This window comes from Myiozetetes cayanensis, unplaced genomic scaffold, assembly GCF_022539395.1.
Source record: "Myiozetetes cayanensis isolate MyiCay16 unplaced genomic scaffold, myiCay2020 scf9, whole genome shotgun sequence".
Taxonomy (NCBI): Eukaryota; Metazoa; Chordata; class Aves; order Passeriformes; family Tyrannidae; genus Myiozetetes; species Myiozetetes cayanensis.
This window is the reverse complement of record NW_026088185.1, coordinates 11124344-11143292: the sequence shown is the minus strand read 5'-3', so window position 1 is coordinate 11143292 and position 18949 is coordinate 11124344. Positions and strand designations below refer to the sequence as shown.

Here is an 18949-nt window from a genome sequence, read left to right as displayed (position 1 = left end):
TGTGTTATTTATGAAGGTAGTGGTTTGCTGCTAGTCCTTTTTACCTTTTAAGGTAGGAGTGGTGTTGGCATAACATTAAGTTCTCCAGAAACCACAGTTACCTTCATAATACATGTAATATGTCTTTTGTTTTGTTTCATCAACTCAGGTGAGTACAAACTGACAGAACCTGGACTTAGCACAGAGGGGAAGTCAGAAACCCTTTCTCATACTGGTTTGCTCTATGGTAGCACACTCTGCTCATCAAAGGGTGCTTGTGGCAAGTAAGTTCCTCACTCTCTTCACCTCCCGTGACAGCTGTCATGTCCCCTGAGGAACACAGATTACTATTCTATTGGCCTACCTCACCTTGGAGGAAAATCAACAAATGCAAGTAAAGCAGGCTAGAAGGAGGTTATTTAAAGTCAAATATTACAGCTGCCACCATGCCTGCTTGTTCTAGAGCCAAGGGTTGTATTCCTTGTTTAGAGGTAAAACTGGAGAGACTGAAGTCCCAACATGTCACTGATGCGGGGTAAGTACACTGGAGGGTGAGATAAGAGCCAGATCTGTGCTGCTGGTCCCCACTTCTGCCTAGTCCGGCATTTGTTGACTCTTTCTGTTTGCCCTTTTTCCATGTGTTATTTTCTACCTTTTTTCTTTTTTTTTTTTTCTTTTTTCCCTCTTACAGTGCAGAACCTCATTTAGCAGTTTGTGACCCAGGCTACAACCTGAAGTTGGCCAGACACCTATTTCCATTTTCGAGCGTTTGGTTTTGCTCTCCCGCATCCCGAAGGACGAGAACGCCGGCAGACATGCCGTGTGGCTGGGCTATCTCCGCTGTGGGGCCGGGGCAGGCGGTGTGAGCGGGGCCGGGCCCTCCCCGCCGCTGGGGGGGCGCAGCCGCGGCGCGGGGCGGAAGGAGCGGCGGCTCCTCCCTCGCAGCCGCAGCCGGAGCCGGAGCCGGAGCCGATCCGGGCGGGCGCGGCCCATGGCGGAGCGGCGGGCGGGCCCCGGCGGGGTGAGGGCGCGGCGGGGCGGGGGCGAGGGGGCGGCGGAGAACGGGCCCGCGGGGCTGCAGCTCGGGACGCCCGGCTGCGGATCCTGGGAGGCGGGAGCTTGTCCCGCCGGGCGCTGTTGCTGAAGGGATGTGGCGAGCCCTCGGTGGCAGCAGCTGCTGCCGGGAGACCGAGAGGAAGCGCCGTCCTGCATCCCCGCTCCGCTGGGGAGCCGGAGGGAGCGTGTCGCCCGATGCAGCGTGGCACGTTTCTGCTCACCTCTGCCAGGGTGGCAAGCAAGCATTTCCTCATTGTTTTCGTGTTTTATATAAATCTCTTGAAAGATAATCTACAGAGCTTTAGATCTGCAAAGGCCGGCTCAGTGTTTTTAAACACTGAGGTCTTTTAAGCCTTTTCTGCCCCGCATCCTGGAATGGACACCAGCGGGGTTGGGTAGCTCTGTTTTCCCGCCCTGAGTTTCCAGGTGTGTCCCACCGTCTTGTGGCGTGGCTCCCGTGTGCAAACACAGGGTTTGAACGAGGCAGCGGCTGCTGGTTTGAGAGAGTCTCTTGCCTTTAGGGGCACCATGGCTACCTTAGAGCGTTCAGCAGCTCTTTGGTCGGTAACAAAATGCCTCTGGAAACCTGTCCCCAAACCCACCCTTTCTATGGAACTTGGAGTGAGTTCCTTCAGACTCTGCCAAACAGCAAACAGACCAAAGCTGGTATCTGTATGGCAGAGTGGCAGAGTTGGGGACTGTCATAGAGATGGGACAGATGAGTATTCACCACTGCCTGCTTGCCTTTTTTGCAAGGAATAAATTATAACAAATCATTTCACTTTTCAGTTGTTTTGTAGGCAATAAAGTAGGTACTACAGAATACAGACATACTACGGTACATGTAGTGAATGCTGTATGGAAGGTTTGTGGTTTTGGTTGGTTGGTTTATTTTTATGGTTTTTTTAAAATATCAAGTATCGTAAACATTTAGTATTTCCTGCCATAAGAATATTGTAAACAATAAAAGTAACGAGCTCTGACCTTTACCAGTATTTTTTTCATACAGTTGTATGGCGTGGCCAGTCCTGGGGGCTGCTTAGGGTGTGCAGTTCCTTACCTGTATAAATGGCACTTGCTGTCAGTCTTCAACATGGCCAAAATCCAAGTGAGAGATCTGAGGTCTAATCCCACAAACCCTTCCTTGCACGAGGTGCCTCCTTTACTTTCATTAAACAAAGTCAAACTTGCTTACAGGAATCTGTACCAGCAAGTGGAGTTATGAGCTTTTTAGTGTGAGTAACATTCGGTGCCACAGAACAAACTGCCCTTGTTTCAAACGGGAGTAGTGCTGGGTCCTAACCCAGGGGCAGGAAGGTTCATGTTCAGCTAATCCTGGCTGCCTGAAGTTTATTTTTAGTTCAGAATTAGCTGAGGTTCAATGTGAGCAGCGTTAGGAAGCATAGACCAGTTCACAGTGCCTCTTTCAGAGAGCAGCTTCAAATGATATGGGAAAGAAACAAGTGGTAAGTTTGTGGATTCTTAAGTCTTACCAGTCTTACAGCCCTTTTTATTTCTGGTATCAACTGAATTTTTTGAGCATGGGAAATACTTACTTGTATATACTCTTTCAGTATAATTGTGTAATACAATATCTAAAAGTTAACTGCCTTTTTCTAGATGAGAGAAAGAGACAAGCTCAGTTTCAGATTATTATCAGGAGATATTTTTAGATTTTAGTCGTGTTTGACCTGCTGGTAAATATGAAAATTAATAAAAACGAAAAATAACATTTTGTAATATTTAAATGTGTTTTCATAACTGAGCTTATTTCCTTTTGTTGACTTTACTGTCGTTCTGAATTTACACGTTCATTAATAGGAAGTATGCTGTGAGCTCACGCTGTATACTGTACAAGTGTATTGAATGCATAAATTATTGCAGCATTCCGATATTTAAACAGGATGACTGATAAGCTCTCTCATGAAGGTGGTACCTTACATGAAAAGTGAAAATTATCACAACGAAGTTGAAATGCAAGCTGTGCCTCACACACAGACGTTAGGTACACGTCCCTAATGCAGTGCCCATCAGAACTCTGGTAAAGACACATTATTCCAGCATCTTTTAGTTATTGCTTTTATGTAACATCTCCATCAGGGATGTCTAGCCATTTAGGGGCACACGAAGCTAAACATACCTCGTGTGTTCCGACCTTGCCTGGAAACAGCTGTTTTCTGAGAGGTGGTTTTATGCAGACAGAAGTTGATTTTTGTCTCTCTCTTGTCTTTCAGTGCCCGCCTCGTGCCCTCCCTCCAGTGCCAAGGTAAAATCAGTGCATTCTGTGGAACTGGTCGTGGTGCTGCACTGCAGTGATTTTAAAAGTAATGACATTAAGAGAAATAAGTTAATTAAACATATGAGTGTCATAACAGTTTTAAAAATAATTGCTTCTCTTTCTAATTTTTGTCCCAGAACACTTTACAAGGAAAGCAAAGCATTTTAAAGCTTTACAGAGGCTGAGAAATTTTACTCTATCACTTCAGTTTTAATACTGAGAGATTTAAAAAGCTTCAGACAAATATTACAGTTTTAATGTACTGTAGTTGAACTGATGTCCTTTTCAAGCTCTTCTCACTTCCCTCTTTGTTTTGTTACATGTTATTTTGTTTATTTGAATCACAAATCCTTCAGAACAGGAATTTCTGACATTAGACTAGATACTCCTGAATAGAGATGTAGGTGTCTACTAGTTTGATGTAGCATAGGTAAAAAATTGGGCTTTTTTTTCGGTGTGGAAGGGGAGTTGCTCTAACACAGTACTTTAGAATTCTTTCGAAGTACCTGAAAGCAAATGTGATGTTTATGGTTGGTGACATGTAATGTCTTTTTAGTAATGTATGGGCTCAACTGTTTTATAACTTTTGTTGGTCTGTTATATATCAGGCAGTAAGACAAGTTTTAATTAGCCAGGTGATTAAAGCTTTTAATCTGATCCCCAGCCAGCCAATCAAGAACCTGTGCCTAGTCACCAACAAAGTGTTGAGTCTTGATGATTGCTTTGTACCCTTAACCCTGTTGTAACAACTGCTCGGAAGGAGAAGCAGGCATAAGGAAGGAATCACAGAAGCAGCACTGTGAATTTCACTGTGGTGAATTGTAATTCATTCAAAATTAACTTTCTTCTCGTCTTTTTCCTTTTACGCTGCATGCCAACACCTTTTCTCCTTAAACGTGAAGTGGAAGCCAAGGTGAGTTATTAAAGAGAATTATAAATATTGGTAGTTCCTTTTGATGCTACACATTCTCTCTTTCAAGATAGAGCCTTATACTTTTCCTAAATGCAGGCTGATTGTTTAAACTGCATGGATACCTGTGCTGCCATTGCTAGAACTGTCATTTTCTTTGTTCTCTTTATTGTTTGCTGTTCTCATCAAGGTAACTGAAATGTTGCCACTGTGCTTTAAACAATAAGTTTATTTTTCAGAGCATTATTGAGAGTATTTGACTTTTTCACTTAACACAGGTACATGTGTGCATTTAGCCTCTGCCACACATGACATATTTTTTAATCCTCTTTTCCTACCATCTTCTCTACTCCTTCTCCTTGTGGGAACTGGTGAATTATCATCTTACCTGTAAAAGGTGAAGGATATCATAATTTGTAAAAAAGAATCTATTTCTTAACTTGCAATACAATGGCTGTTAAAAAAAGAAAATGGAGTTTTCTCCTTGCTGTGCACCCATACTTCTGTTTTATGTTATGCAGATGAAATTCCACTCAGTCGTCCCAAAAAAAGGAAACCCAAAGGAAAGACTCCATTAGGTAAGGTCTTACCAAGACTGAAAAGTGTTCATTCATTCCTACTATTTTTCTATATAATTTTTTTGCATGCTTCATTAAATAGTTATTTCCAGCTGTAAGATGCTTATATTTAATGTGTTAAGAGCTTGAATTTTTGAATGAACTAAGATAAAACTCATTTAACAATTTGGCTCGATTTCAGTCCTTGGCCAAATAAAGTCACAAGTTAATCCTTCCATTATCATTGAAGAGTTAGTTAAGAGTCTAAAACATGACTAAGCATCAGAGCTTTGCATTTTTACAAGAAGCAAATCTGCAGAACAAACATACTGTTTTAAGCAAGGTTATGAGTCTGATCTATTTTGATAAATCAGAACATGTTAACAGAATCTAGTGGATTTCTGTAACCAGTTGACTTGGGTCCATATAAAAGTTTGATGGGTAAACTGCTTTAATTTGCTTAAAAGTGTACGATGAGGCCTCACTGAAAGACCTTTAAATGCAACAAGTAGAGCTGTTGCTATCAAGATTTCACAAGGATTAAGTTTTGTTTACTGTTGTTTTCAGTGAGCTGAATGATTATGTGAAGTACACCTTGACTTTTGCTGATTAATTTTGCATTTTAGCACAGTAAAGCTTTATAAAAGGTGGGTAAACCTGTACTTGAAGATGAAATAAAGATGGATTCAGTTCTTATCATAAAAATGGCAGTCTTAGAAGAGCTATAAAAAACCAGATGTGATGTAAAACGGAGAAGTAACTTTCTGCTTCTGGTCATGTCTTTCTTCTTCTGATCATGCAAATTGATGCTACTGGTGCTAGAATATTTGATGAATTCATGTTAACCTCTCACGGAAATGTAGTTCCTCCAAAGTATAATAGTTCCTTTCTCACACTGGAGTAAACATCCTTTAGTGTTGTTTTTCTGCTTCTCCCTTTATTCTTATGTATGTTTAGCATTTAAATTTTCCTTTGATTTGATGCTATTTTGCCTTAGCACATATCTGTGTGGATCACTTTGTAAGGAACTGTCCCTTGCATTATAATCTTTGCACGTAGAAAGGAGAAATACAGAGGTGTAGTTCTCTCCTGTGGTGGATTTCTTTCACTCAGGCCTCTGCTGTATGCCCAGATGGGAATTGTGCTACTTCTTGGATACTTAATTTCCTCCTAAGCATGAAACTGTTAGGGTGAAAGGAGGGTTGTTAGCCGTCATCCTTGTATGTTCCTTCTTATGGCATTTGATTCCAACTCTTTCATTTCCTAGCCAGTGCATTTTCATCTCAGCTGTTGCTCAGCTGGGCAAACACAGACATTTGCACAGCGTAGTAAACAGCAGCTTTCTCTTGCCTGTTTCTCGCTGGCTCTGAGTTAGGGTTGCTGGATGTTTTGCTGTGGTTTGCAGATGGCATCGTCCAAGCTGCGGTGCGGCGGCAGTCGGAGAGCAGTGAGCCCCTCACGCCGGAACACCAGGACGTGGCTCCACAGAGGAAGCGCAAGAAGAAGAAAGTACCTACTGGTATGTGAAACAGGTGTAGATTGGAAAGAGCACTGAATAAAACCTGGTGATGCAGAAATGGGATTGGCTTAGAACATTTCATGTGCTTTTGTACTTAAAACACCTGAAAGTAATCTCTGAGTGATTGGCAGCTTAGAGTTTCAGTTTCTGATGCCAGATTCCACAGGGTACAAACCTCCATGAAAATAATGGCAGTACAGTTTTGGAAGTGATAAAATAGATGCTTTACATCATTCAAAGCTCAGAAGATCATAAATTTTTTTGCCACTCTGTTTATGTAATAACAACTATTTATATAGTTAAGTGGGTGTATTTCCATTTTTATGAAAACTCTGAAACTTTCATGTTGTGTTTGGTTTTTTTTTTTTAAAATCTTCAGATTCTGAGACCTCTTTTACCCAGCAAAATGTTGCATCCCTATTTCAGAATGGAAATGGCATGGATGTCCCCGAAGCTGAAGAAACAGTGGTCCGCAAACAGAGAAGAAGAACAAAGTGAGACAAAACTAGTGTAGCTCATAATTTGGGACAGCTGTGACAGTGGCTGTGGCTGAGTAGTATTTTACACTGTCACATTACAAAAGCATAAAATCTTGAAGGCCATGATACCATTCAGGCTGTGGCAGTTCTTTCCAGGGTTAAGATCTAACTTTCTTCACCTATTTGGTCTGTGCATACCTGGATGCATTTACAGTTCTGAATACATTTTCATGGGCCTAATAGTTCAGTCACATATGTGAAAAAATTAGAATGTGTAACCGTTTTCTTTCATTCTAATTATTTTTTTCTTAATTTTACCAGTTAGATTATTTGTCCCCCAGTTGTTCCAGTTTGTTCTAATTGTTAATCTCGTGACAATGGGGATTAGCTTTATGGTTTTAGTTAATTAACTCCATGAGAACTTTAGTCCTTAAAATTGTAATGGGGCAATATTATACAGGTCAGTAGCCTGGTCAGTTCTTACCAGTCAAGTCAGACAGGTTAAATGTTCACAGGAGCCTTTAGGTTTCTTTCTCTGCCCCACTGTATGTTCTGTGCTGACAGGAAACCTCGGCCAGCTGAAACGCAGAGCCCCAACGAGCTGGAAGTGGAGGAGGAAGACATCATTGAAGAGGAGCACAGAAAGAGCCCAGATCAGCAGCCTGTGTTTGCTGCTCCCACTGGAATTAGCCAGCCCGTTAGCAAAGTGTTCGTTGAGAAAAATCGTAAGTTCACCTTGTGATTCAAGTAACTTAAGGACATCCTCACAATTAGAGGAAGCACTATTGTATTTAAAATCCAAATACCGTGGCATTGGGAAGAATTTAAAAAAAAAAAAAGTTTTCCCAAACAAAAATTATTTGGAAATAAATGTGCATGATAATTTGTCCACACTGAACGCTGGTGTTACTGTGCTGGCATATTTGGTTGAATGTTTGAATTCCATGGTGTGTGAAAAAGGCTGTTTCAAAGTACCCAGCTGAGCTTATTTGACTTAATACTATCACAGTATTTTGAGAAGAAATCATTATTTATAAAAAGCCTTTCCAGTGGGAGTTTTTGGATGGGTGTTTGGGTTCTTCTGTTGTTTTTGGATTTTGGTTGGGGTTTTTGTACCAGGGAACACTCAGTAATTTGCCAAAGTGCTGTGCACGTTCTTTGCACATTCAGGTCTTAGCCTGACCGCCAGGATGCACCGCTCTGACAGAGGCATCCTGGTGTCAGTGTATGCTGACAAAGGGCAGGAGAAATTTTCTGATGGAACTTCTGATGCTGGCAGCTTTTTAATGCAGAAATTCCTCATCCTTTCAGGGCGTTTTCAGGCAGCTGACCGTGCAGAATTGATTAAAACCACTGAAAATATCAATGTACTCCTGGATGTCAAGGCTTCATGGACTACCAGAGATGTTGCCCTCTCAGTGCACCGAAGTTTTAGGTGAAAGATAAATGTTCTGATGTAAATAAGCAGAAATAAGTGTTGGAGTTTTGGGTTGATTTTTTTTTCCCCCCTGAAAATTAGTCTTTTCTCTGCCATCAGATGTATCTTTATTTCTTTTGGATATTCCTAATAAATGGTGGTTCAGGATGCAAAAGATAGAAAGTTTATCACTCTTCTAGATTTTGGTATTGTCACGAATATGTATTTCTAGTTTAGATATCACATGCAAAATACAGTTATAAGAAGAATAACTAAGAAAGTCATGTTGCAAAGATTCAGACAAAATCTGAATTGAAAGAGACTGATCTGATAACCAAAATATTAGAGACCTACCAAAAAAAAATTAGAAAATAAGACTGACCCATCAGGTGTATCACCAGAATAAAAATACCTAAATTCAGATAGTTCTCAAAGAAAAATCCTGGTTGGTGAAAAAGAGGGAGGAGTGAAATTGGACTGGGGGAATAAGTTTGCACACAATAGCAAAAAAATCATGTATTTTTTTTAATATGTGGTTATGTTGATACAGAATGGGAAGATGACAGCCATTTTATTCTCTTGTGTGTTTTATCTGTGAACCTGCATTTCCTTTTCAAGGTTTTCCTTAGCAAGGAAGATAATGAAAAGATTGCCTTGGGAACAAGTTTAAGACCACTGTCTAAGTGTAAAGGGCAGTGCCTTTGGAAAGCTACAGGCAGTGAGGGAAGGTATTTGATTCCTGAAGTAGTAATGAAGCAAAGGCAAAACATCTTTGTTTTCTTAAAGTGCTCAGGTTCTGGTGCAGTCTGTTAAGGGAGGATGCAGAAGCCTTGTTGCTAAGAATTTTTAAAACTAGATCAGGAAAAGCATTTAGAAACAATTTCTGAAAAGCTCTGAAAAGCAGGGTTGAACAGATGGCCTCTCCTATCTATCTATAGGTCTTTGCTAATTCAAGATATTAAGTGATATAATGTTCTTTCCTTCTTTCAGGGTGATGGGACTCTTTACCCATGGCTTCCTAGCTGGATATGCTGTGTGGAACATCGTTGTTATCTACATTTTAGCAGGACATGAGCTTTCTACAGTTTCTAACCTGCTTGAACAGTATAAGACGATAGCATACCCAGCTCAGAGTTTGTTCTATTTCCTGCTATCTGTCAGTACAGTCTCAGCCTTTGACAGGTAAAATATATTTGTATTTGAAAGGTGTGTGTAATTTGGGTACAATATCTTCCTTTCTATGGCATATTTTGATCTGCTGTTGATGATTTAATGTGATATACTTAAAGAATGATTTTACACACGGCTGGCTATACAGAGGAAGGGTGTACTTGTGCATCCAGACCTTTCTTACTCATTTCTGTCTGTTGGTTGGACGCTGCTTCAAGGAACTGGAACTGTTTGTTTCAGTCTTTCTTGGATTTGGCATAATGAGGGCCATTGCCATGTGTGTGGGATATAGTTGTGTATTAAGGCACTAACAGAGGCAGAAAAAGTATCTTGCAAAAGGTAAAAGAACAATGGAATACTGCTAGAGGAACAGTATCATTGTCTTACTGGGCTGTGTTAATGACTCTTGGTTTTGTTATCAGGACTGATTTGGCAAAAGCCTCTGTTGCAGTGAGGGGATTTTTGACCCTAGACCCAGCAGCAGTAGCCTCTTTCTGTAAGTATTTTGAAGTGGATAGGAAGTTGTCCAGAAAATATGGTAAATGGAAAACTCCTACATACCGTTTTTAGTGAAATCTCCCTTCCTGGTTATTTCCTGCTTTAGAAGAAGCAACTTAGTAGTTGAAAATAGCAAAGGCCATGAACATTTTGTTATATATTTTTTTTAAAGCATTTGCAATAGTGGGATAGTGGGACTGTTAAGTGAGATAGTTCTTTCCCACTTCTGAATGCAGAACACAAATCTAACAAAAAAACAGAATAAGAAGCAGCCACCTTTGATGTAGCTGATGAATTGCAAAAGTGCAGAAACCAGACTCTGATGGGTCAGAAATGCTGAAGAAGAGAGAATGAATTTAGGAGACTATCATTGAAGGCAGTGGAGTGAAATGAAAGAAAATTTAGTGATTAGGACTATGTCATGATGAGATAGCATTTTGGGGGTTTATATCTGACACTACTGATTCCATTTCTTCCAGTGTACTTTGCTGCTCTTATCTTATCCTTAAGCCAGCAGATGACATGTGACAAAATCAACCTCTACACACCACCTTCGGAAAACGGCAGCATCTGGTAGGAAACTTAAGAAACCACTTCTATAAATTACAGTGTAGCTCACTTAGGAACCTTAGTCAAACTGGTGGATGGAAGAGGTCATACAATATATATAAGGAAGTATTGATGAACTGTTTCATTACTAAACCTGCCTTTGTTTGAGCTTGTCCTGAACCTTTGATAATTTCACTGAAAAATAAAAACTCTAGGATGGGTTTGGTCATGTTGGTTGCTAATCCATTATACCTCAAACAAGAGCCTGTTGGAATGATGCTGGAAATGTCAGCTGGCAGGAACCCTAAGAATCTCTTTAGCTTGAGAAATGGGACCCTACTGAGGTAACCCTTTTGGGTTCAAGGGCTTGACATTCTGTGGAGAGTCAACACTGTTTTTGAAGGAGAGTCTGTCACAGGGTGGATGGGCTTAGCAGACACAGCTGACACTTAAACCTAAAGCATTGTTTCCTTGCTAGGCAATCCCATCCAAAGCTGGTACTTTCTGAAGCAGATATTAATGGGTTGCATTCTAGTACTGCGAGTTTTTAAACTGGACCAGAAGTAGAACAGAGAAGTAGAACAGAAGCATTTATGTGAAAATTTGGACAGTTAATTTTGGGTGTTTCTTTTAGGCCTTCTATAAATGTTTGTTGTTTGTTAAAAAGCCTAGATTCTAGTAACAAAACCACAAGCTGCTACTGTTATGACAGTAAGAAAAGTGCCAGTTAACCATCTAAGCTAAATCATACCATCTTAAAGCCCCATCTCATCCACCCCACAGCATCTATACACAGGTCCTTGCACCGGCTTCCAAACAGACTTTACTGACTTGCTGCTCACTTGCCTTGCTGACTCATGAGGAAGTGCTTCAAAGTAAGATGGACTGATGGTATTTTGTGGTGCCTTTCACCACAATAAAATTCGACCATGCATTTTGATTTTTATTTTCTGTCTCATGGCCAAGAAAAGGAATTTGCTGTTGAAATCTACAAGTGGATATTCTCTGTGAGATATTGGGGTTTCTTAGCTGAGTCACTGTCTTTGGTAATCATTCTCTTTGCCAGGCCTTTGCAATGCAAGACCATCATGACAGTACAAGTGGTTTTGTTTTTGCGTCTGGCTTAGCAAGCTTGTTTTGATGCTACTCTGTTGAAATTATTACTGTAACCTCTGTGTACCAGTGAACTGACTGATGGGTTGATGTGTTTTTCACAGGACTGCAGGTACAGAGCAAGAAATTGTTCATTCATGGGTCGTGGTGAATCTGGTAGTGTCTATTCTAGTTGGGACAAGTTGGATCTTCTTGTCCTACCGACCAGAGCTAGACCACAGTGAAGGTAGGAAACATTAATAGACAGAATTGTTTATAATAAATCTTGTTTATTCAGGCCTTTATCTGCTGAACCAAGTGCTCTGCATTTGATGTTCAAGACTAGTCCTGAGAAATTTTGTGACTGAGTGAAAACAAGCAACCTTCCACAGCAAATGCTTCTTAGGATGCTGGTGTCTGTGTTTGGTTTTATAAAGGATAAGCATTCATTTAAAGAGGAAAGAAAAGCCTTAATTGTCCTGTCTGAAGCAACATGAATGTGAAATATGACAGCACATCTCCTTTTCATTGAAGGGAAAAATAAGTTTTACTTTAACAGTATTTTACATATTTGAAATGTATTATTCTACTTGTGTTTTAGAAAATTCCCTTGTGTTGTAAATGTTCCTTTTGCAAATGCTTAATCCATTTCAAGCTCAGTATTATTTCCAGTAGAACACTGGAAATAATAATAATAATAATAGTTTTGGGAACAACCAAGCTTTGAAAAGTCAGATTTGCACTTGCAGAACAGGACTTCAAACGAGGACTGCTTGTGTTGGTCCAGGCTGCAGGAAGGGGCAAGCAAGTTCTTTTCATAGCAGAAGCTTTGCTAGAGAATAGACCTTCTTCCTTTTGTGTTCCAACTGGGATCCAAAAGGTGTATCATAACTTAGCTTGCCTGTCAAGTGCATGCAGCCTGTGACTTGAAGGTATGCTGTTCAGAAAAATCCCAAGTTTCAACTTAGAAGTGATGAGGTATCCCAAGAGCACCGTGAATTTGCACAGACTTGTGTTTGGGAGAGTGAAAACTGAACATGCTTCCTGAAATTGCTTTAGAATTTTAATGTACAGGTGTCTGTATTTCACCTGGTCCCAGTTACTATGCTTATTTGTAATAATGAGTTAAAAAACCATGAATAACTAAGTGTCAGCCTTTACAGTCCTTGATGGTAAAATTTATAATAGATGTTTGAATTGTAATTTAAACCCATTTTTAAAAATAATACTTATTCAAGAAATGCAGTGGCAGAATTTCTGATGTTTCCATGTGTCTAGTAAGATTGGAAAACTGCTTCAGAAACTTCTAGAGAGAAATCCATTAGGACTTATCCCAAATCGTAGAGAAAGTTTAGTCTGCTAAGGACGGGGTAGCAAAAATGTGTGAATCTCAAACTTGAGGGGATAAACCCACATTGTTGCACGTACAGACTGTGTAACTTTACCATGTTGACAAGATGTTGGCAAACGCAGCCTGGTCTGTACAAAGAACGTGCAGGTAGCCAGACAAAGCACACCTATGCAGTACAGAGACATAAGAGAAGCCAGGGGTGAGAAAAATCGACCTTCAGCAGCACAGAGCTCCACCAGGGCTGCCTCATCAGCTGCTTGGTGTACCCAGCCAGTTTCTCCACCAGGAGCTCTTCACTGCCGGCCTTGGGCTGTCTGCCATGCTGAGTCCTTATTGATATGATGGAAACAAAAACCAGGAGGCTTGGGGGAATGCCAGGGTGCTTTTCAGGAGTAATGGAATCGTATTCAGGTGAAAGTTTTCAAAGAAAACATTTATTTTTTTTCTCATTTAGAATTGATGTTTCATGCTGAAATCGAGGAATTTCCCCAGGGAGATGTCCTACCCAGAGTCCAGCCATAAGTGTGGAACAAGAACCTGCAACTATTGTAGCTGTGACTGATGGTTCAACACGTCTTGTATTATAGCTATGTATTATAATTTTCATAAAGAAAAGAATGTATTTTTGTATTGTATATATTTCATGTTGATCTTTTTATGTACGTTACGGTTTCCAAATGTGATTGAAAACTTTTATACTTTTTATTTTACAAAGCAGATTATCCCTAGTGCAAAAAGTCAAGGTTTATTTTGTAAATATTGCTACCTACATAGCCAAAGAAGGTTGCAGAAGATCAGGAGTTCTGTGTTTTTTTAATGGTTGTAACACTCTTCAACATCCTGCTTTTGTTACTAATGCTGACAGCAGTTAGCTTATCTGACTTGGTTAAATATTCTCTAGAGATTAAAACAAATCTTATGACAAAAGTAGTCTAAGGAAGAGATGATGATAACAAAACAGAGTTAGGAAACATAAAATCTACCAAGTTGGTAAGCATAAAATAGTCTGCATTTAGGTGTCATTAAAAGTATTTGCTAGAATAAAGGATTGAAATGACAGAGATTTTGTTTAATAATCCATAAAGGAGGACACTTTTTTTTAATGTTCATTTAGTTCTCTTGACAAAGATCTTGATGATAACAAGTTCTTTCAGGTTGATGTAGATACAAGAAAAAGAAGCTTTAATGTTGCAACAGTTTGGTCAGTTAATGAAACCACCTAAATACATCTTCTAATCCAAGGTTGGTTTGTGTTGCCAACAGGATACATCCATGTCCTCTGATTTCTCAGCACTCAGGATACATAACTGTTACAAAGCCATTCACAAGAATAGTGTTCTGATTTTTCTTTATCTTGCATGGCAAGAACATACAGTTTTATTCACTGCTCTTGCTAAAGAAACTTGAATTTCACAGATGTTGAAAATGTTGGTACCTCTGCCTGTTTTGATGGAGATTGATTTCCCCCCATATTCTTGTTTTGTGTTAGGATGGAATGGGAAACTTCTTCCTAAAATTACAAGAAAATGATTATTAAAGCAAACCAAGAACTCTGCAGGAACCCATCTTCTGTGCAGTGATGCAGTAGTAATAGTGGCAGTTGGTGGGTTTTGATGATGATAGCCAACGTTCTTTTTCTTTTATATTAAAATGGCAAAATGAAAGCATTGCAGGTTGAAAGCATTGCATATTGAAGGATGAAAGTCTCCTCAGTAGACACAGACAATGGCTAGTTTGAAGACCATTTATCAAGAAAGTATCACCTAAAGCCCAAAAACTATTTGTATGTGTTATTTAATACATACTGATTCTGCATTATTTGATTTAATACATGTGTCTACAGGTGGTTATAAAGCGGGTGCAGTTGTCAAAGTTCTCTGGAGAATTACTGAACTTTTTATAGTAATGAAGTTAAGAGTAGCCAGATAAAAGACTTGAAAGGAAATGTCAAAGAGCTTTCTGTGCTTTCAGAGCTAACTTTCTTTACTGTTACCTGAGTTACTTCAAAACAAACACGGGAACATGAACAATTAGGGCTGTTGTGCCCTGTTGAGGACTTGGGTTCTCTTATGTCCATCCAGCAAATTTAAGTTATTCAAAAGTTCGATGTTCATGACATCATTTAAATGCTGTTGTAATCCTGGCAGTGAGGGAAAAGAGTTCTGCAAGAATTAAAAGATGTTCCACAGCTGTTGGCTGTGTTCTGGGGCACTCAATTTGTTATGGGAAGGAGCTTTTGTAAGTTGTTATGGCTCTTGTATATGTATATTTGCAAAACTGTAGAGCAAAATTATGGCTGGCACTGCATTGTACAGTAAGATGGAGAGATTCGGGGTGCTGCTCTCCTTCAGTCATGCGCTGCACATTCTTGTAATGATTTGGCTGTAGGAGATGTGTTTTGAGGCACGGTGTTCTCATGTAGGTTGTCACCACACTTCCTCCTGATGTGGTGTGTGTGAGTTACGGAATCACTGACCTGAAGATGGCATTAATAATGGCTTCTCTTTGCTGCATGACGCTTCTGTCATCTCGGTGCAGTAAGAAGTATAATTTTGCTCATAAAATATGGGCAAAATCAGGCAAAAGGATGCTAAAGCATCACATCAGTACAGGAAAAACTTGGATAACATCATTGCTTGATTTCTGACAGTAATATTAGGAATTGGCCTTCCAAGTATCCCTTGGACAGAGTGATGCTGGCCAAGAGCCAGATTCATTGTTATTGTGAAATACAGTAGTTTGTTTAGATGGTTGAGCATGGATTGAATTAATGAACCTAATGTGATCAGTATTTCAATCCAGGCTTGCCTTTCCAGTGTATCTTTTTGGAAGGATCTCAGTATATCCATATTTAAATTAATGGGGTTTGAGGTTGCCATATAAAAAGCACAGTAAACAGTTTGATGACTAATTATCTATTTTACAAGATATTCTTCATTCCATTAAGCCTCACAGTGGAATATGAGTCTAACTGAGCTTTTTGTTTAGTTTCTTGGAAAGTTTCAGAATGAATTTATGAAATAGATGTTTAATTGTAGAACATGCAATATCTGTAGAAGCCTTAACTGAAATGCCTTTGCGCATTTCCATACCATTGTTTTTAATGCATTTGTGTTAATGAAAAAATTATGGATATGTTGGTGCCAATTTCTTGTTTTTACATATATGAAACAATTAAACAATTGCTCTAAACTAGTTAAAAATGATTGTACTTTGTCCTGTTTCAAGTTGTTTAGTCTGTTTAAAATAAATCAGTCTAATTTTTCCCCAGTGCTAATATTTTGTATAAATGCAAGGTCTGAATTTTTGGTGTTTATGGGAAAACTTTTTCCCCCTTATTTATGGCAGTGTTGTAAAAAACAGTTTTGCTTTCCCTCCCATCACATTCCTGCTGCTGTAACAGCTACTACAGTGTGTTTAGCGTAAAAAGAGTAATATTAAGTGGGGAATCTTGATTGCTGTCTTTAACTACTTAAGAGATGATTACAAAGCAGACAGCTGCACGGTGAAAGGATGGGTGGAAGCCCTCACAGGCAGCATCAGGAAAATGTTCAGGAGTTTTGACTGAGGGCTTGGGATGGGGGCGGAGGGGCTGTGGGAACTCCATCCCTGGGGCTGCCCCAGGCTGGGGTGGACAAAGCCCTGTGCAGCCTCACCAGAGGAGGCCCTCCAAAGCTTAAGTGTTCTAATTTTGCTCCTTAAAAGACAGTTACTTAAAATTTGGTTAATTTCCACGTGGTTTAAATGTTACTCTCTCAACGCAGATTTCTCGATGGGCAGCCAGGTGGCGTTGATTTGCAAAGTGCGTTTTTTAAAGTAATTTTGGTATTGCTGAGGTAAACTTTAGGGGGGTTATGGTTAGGTCAGAATTATTCGCTTGCTTATTTGCAGCAGAATTAACTTAAATGACTGAAGGCTTTGGGAGATGAGAGAAAACCGTCAGGTACGTAACTACAGCTAAGCCTAAGCCTTACTTGCCTCCTCTTCCTCCTAGCAGTGTGAAAGGTGCTCTTGCATTCCTCAGTGCGGCAGTGCGTGAAATTGGTCCGTAAGTCCACAGACGGTTGCAGAAAGTCTGTGTTTTCCGTGGGTGCTGTTAATGCTCTGCGCTGCCGGTGCCCCCGCTCCGCCTCAGCCCTCAGCAGCGTTCCCGCCCTCCCCTCGCGCCGCCGGGGCGCGGCCGCCATGGCGGACGCGGCCTGAGGGAAGCGGCCCCCCCTGCAGGGGCTGCGACCCTGAGGGGAAACCCGGTCACGGAGACAGAGTTCCCCGGTGTTCTTACCCGCGAGCAAAACTGCTGACTTTAATAATTCCGGACTTTATGGGATCTTTTCTTCGAAAGTTGCAGAGTCCTCCCTCGCTCAGACCATTCCCTGTAGTTTTCCTGTACTGTGTAGAGTAAAACATGGGAACTAGAAAGATAAGTGATATCAGAACGTAGAATAAAATAAACTGTAGTAGATAAACTCAGCATTGACACTCTTGACCTATATGTTACATAAATTTTGACAAAACAGGAAAGCATATGCATCCTGCCAGCAATCCATTCTCTGCTATTGCAGATGGATTTCATGAAAGGGCAAATTAATTCCATTAATCTGTGGGTAAATCCAGTAGTAATGGTGTATTCTGTAGTCATATATAAAAATAAAACCACCACTCAATTTTTTCAGGAACTTCATGGGACTTTTGGGTGAGAAACATAGGATTTATAGAGTAGAATTAATTGTTTTCATTTGGGAATGATGGAGGTTTCTACAGGAACCTGTTTAAACCTAATATTCTTCATCCTGTCTCAAGTTTCTGGATAGGTTTAATTACGTTAAATACCAAATGTTATCCTGCTAGCGGTTTTTAGTAGACCACCTCAATTTTTCAGCACTTTCTTTTTAAATCTTTAAGTCTTTGCTTGCCTGTTACATCAAACTGGGTTCTTACTCATAGTCCTTTGAGGTCTTTCTAGCTCGATGTGTACTATTTCTGCATTTTAGTAGTTTTTCCTCATTCATACAGGATAGGAATGGCCATCGTCAGGACAGGTCATTACAGCCAGCTTAATTGCTTTAGAGGTTTATTAGACAGCCTAATATACTTTAGTAAAGCTACTTACTAGCATAAAAGGCAGGGTATGTTTAGGTGTCTGCCTCATGTCAGACATTCAGAACAATGGTTTGAAAATGCTTTCCCATGATTTTACCCATCCTTTAGGCTAAAAATGGCTTTGGTAGCACTTGAAGAAAAGAGGGGAGTAGGGAAAAGAGAGAGAGGTAAGGTAAAACTCAGTAATTTAAAAAATATATTTACTTCTGTTCATCAAGTGGAAGAAACAGCTCTCTCTCCAATGGGTATTTATTGCATTGAGACTTTTTAAAGTGAGTAGGTTGTGTAGCAGATCAGGTTGATTTGGAATAAGTCACATTTTTTTGTGGTGTTAATCCATTCAGTCATAAATTCACAAACTGCTGTGCTATCAGACCAAGACAGTGAGCCACTCAACACTACTGAGTGTATATTCATGACAATGTTAATTAAGTTTTCTATTATTACAGGTATTTCAATATTTTACATAGTGTTAAATGCTAGCATAAAGAAAGGTGGCAGCAAAAAAACCCACTTGTGTTGTTTTCACAAGTATTTCAAAAGGCTATAAACTTCTGTTTCATTGCCCAAGAGATTTTGCAAATGTGTTAGTTTTATAAGCCCCTTTGAAAATACGTCAGAGTCTAAATGTGAGATACTTGAAAATTTCAAGTCCAAGTATAGTTCTAGTTCATACACTCATAACACATCATTGGTGTGAGTAAACAAGAGCTCAAATAAATAAGTAAATAAATAAATAATTGGGCTTAAAATTATGTGAGCTTGGAATAGAAAGCTGGGCTCTTAACAATACAGATCATGAATCTCAGATTTTGAAAACATCAACTGTAGGCGAAACCTTCAGATTTTTCAGTAGAACTGTTTCCAAGATCATCTTTTTCAGTGGCAGGTAGCTGAAACCTTAACAACATGATTATACATATTTTTTAATGCTAATATTTATTTTGCATTATTCCTTAACAGAAAGTATCACAGTTAACAAGAAAAATCATAT

General features: G+C 39.7%; 1 protein-coding gene across 3 annotated transcripts; it reads left to right on the top strand.

Moving 5' to 3' along the window:
- Positions 1-955: 955 nt before the first annotated feature.
- Positions 956-16123, top strand: TMEM237 (transmembrane protein 237). Of its 3 annotated transcripts, XM_050340284.1 has the most exons (13): positions 956-1000; positions 3270-3301; positions 4216-4226; positions 4745-4801; positions 6186-6299; positions 6679-6793; positions 7343-7503; positions 8090-8213; positions 9186-9377; positions 9788-9861; positions 10343-10436; positions 11630-11751; positions 13310-16123. In XM_050340284.1, the coding sequence occupies exons 1-13, from the start codon at positions 971-973 to the stop codon at positions 13375-13377; spliced, it is 1194 nt and encodes a 397-aa protein (XP_050196241.1). In that variant the 5' UTR covers positions 956-970; the 3' UTR covers positions 13378-16123. The 3 variants fall into 3 exon arrangements, with proteins under 3 accessions (XP_050196241.1, XP_050196242.1, XP_050196240.1); XM_050340285.1 differs by lacking the exon at positions 956-1000 and having other exon boundaries at positions 2905-3301; positions 13310-13910; XM_050340283.1 differs by lacking the exons at positions 956-1000; positions 3270-3301 and having other exon boundaries at positions 4161-4226; positions 6726-6793.
- The last annotated feature ends 2826 nt before the right edge of the window (positions 16124-18949 follow it).

Bases quoted from the DNA above. Each gene is read 5' to 3' on its own strand.
- TMEM237 (XM_050340285.1), top strand. From the start codon at position 3,138: ATGTCTAGCCATTTAGGGGCACACGAAGCTAAACATACCTCGTGTGTT. The intron at 6,794-7,342 runs GTGAGACAAAAC...CTGTGCTGACAG, and splicing joins AAACAGAGAAGAAGAACAAA to GAAACCTCGGCCAGCTGAAA. The intron at 11,752-13,309 runs GTAGGAAACATT...TTTCTCATTTAG, and splicing joins AGAGCTAGACCACAGTGAAG to AATTGATGTTTCATGCTGAA.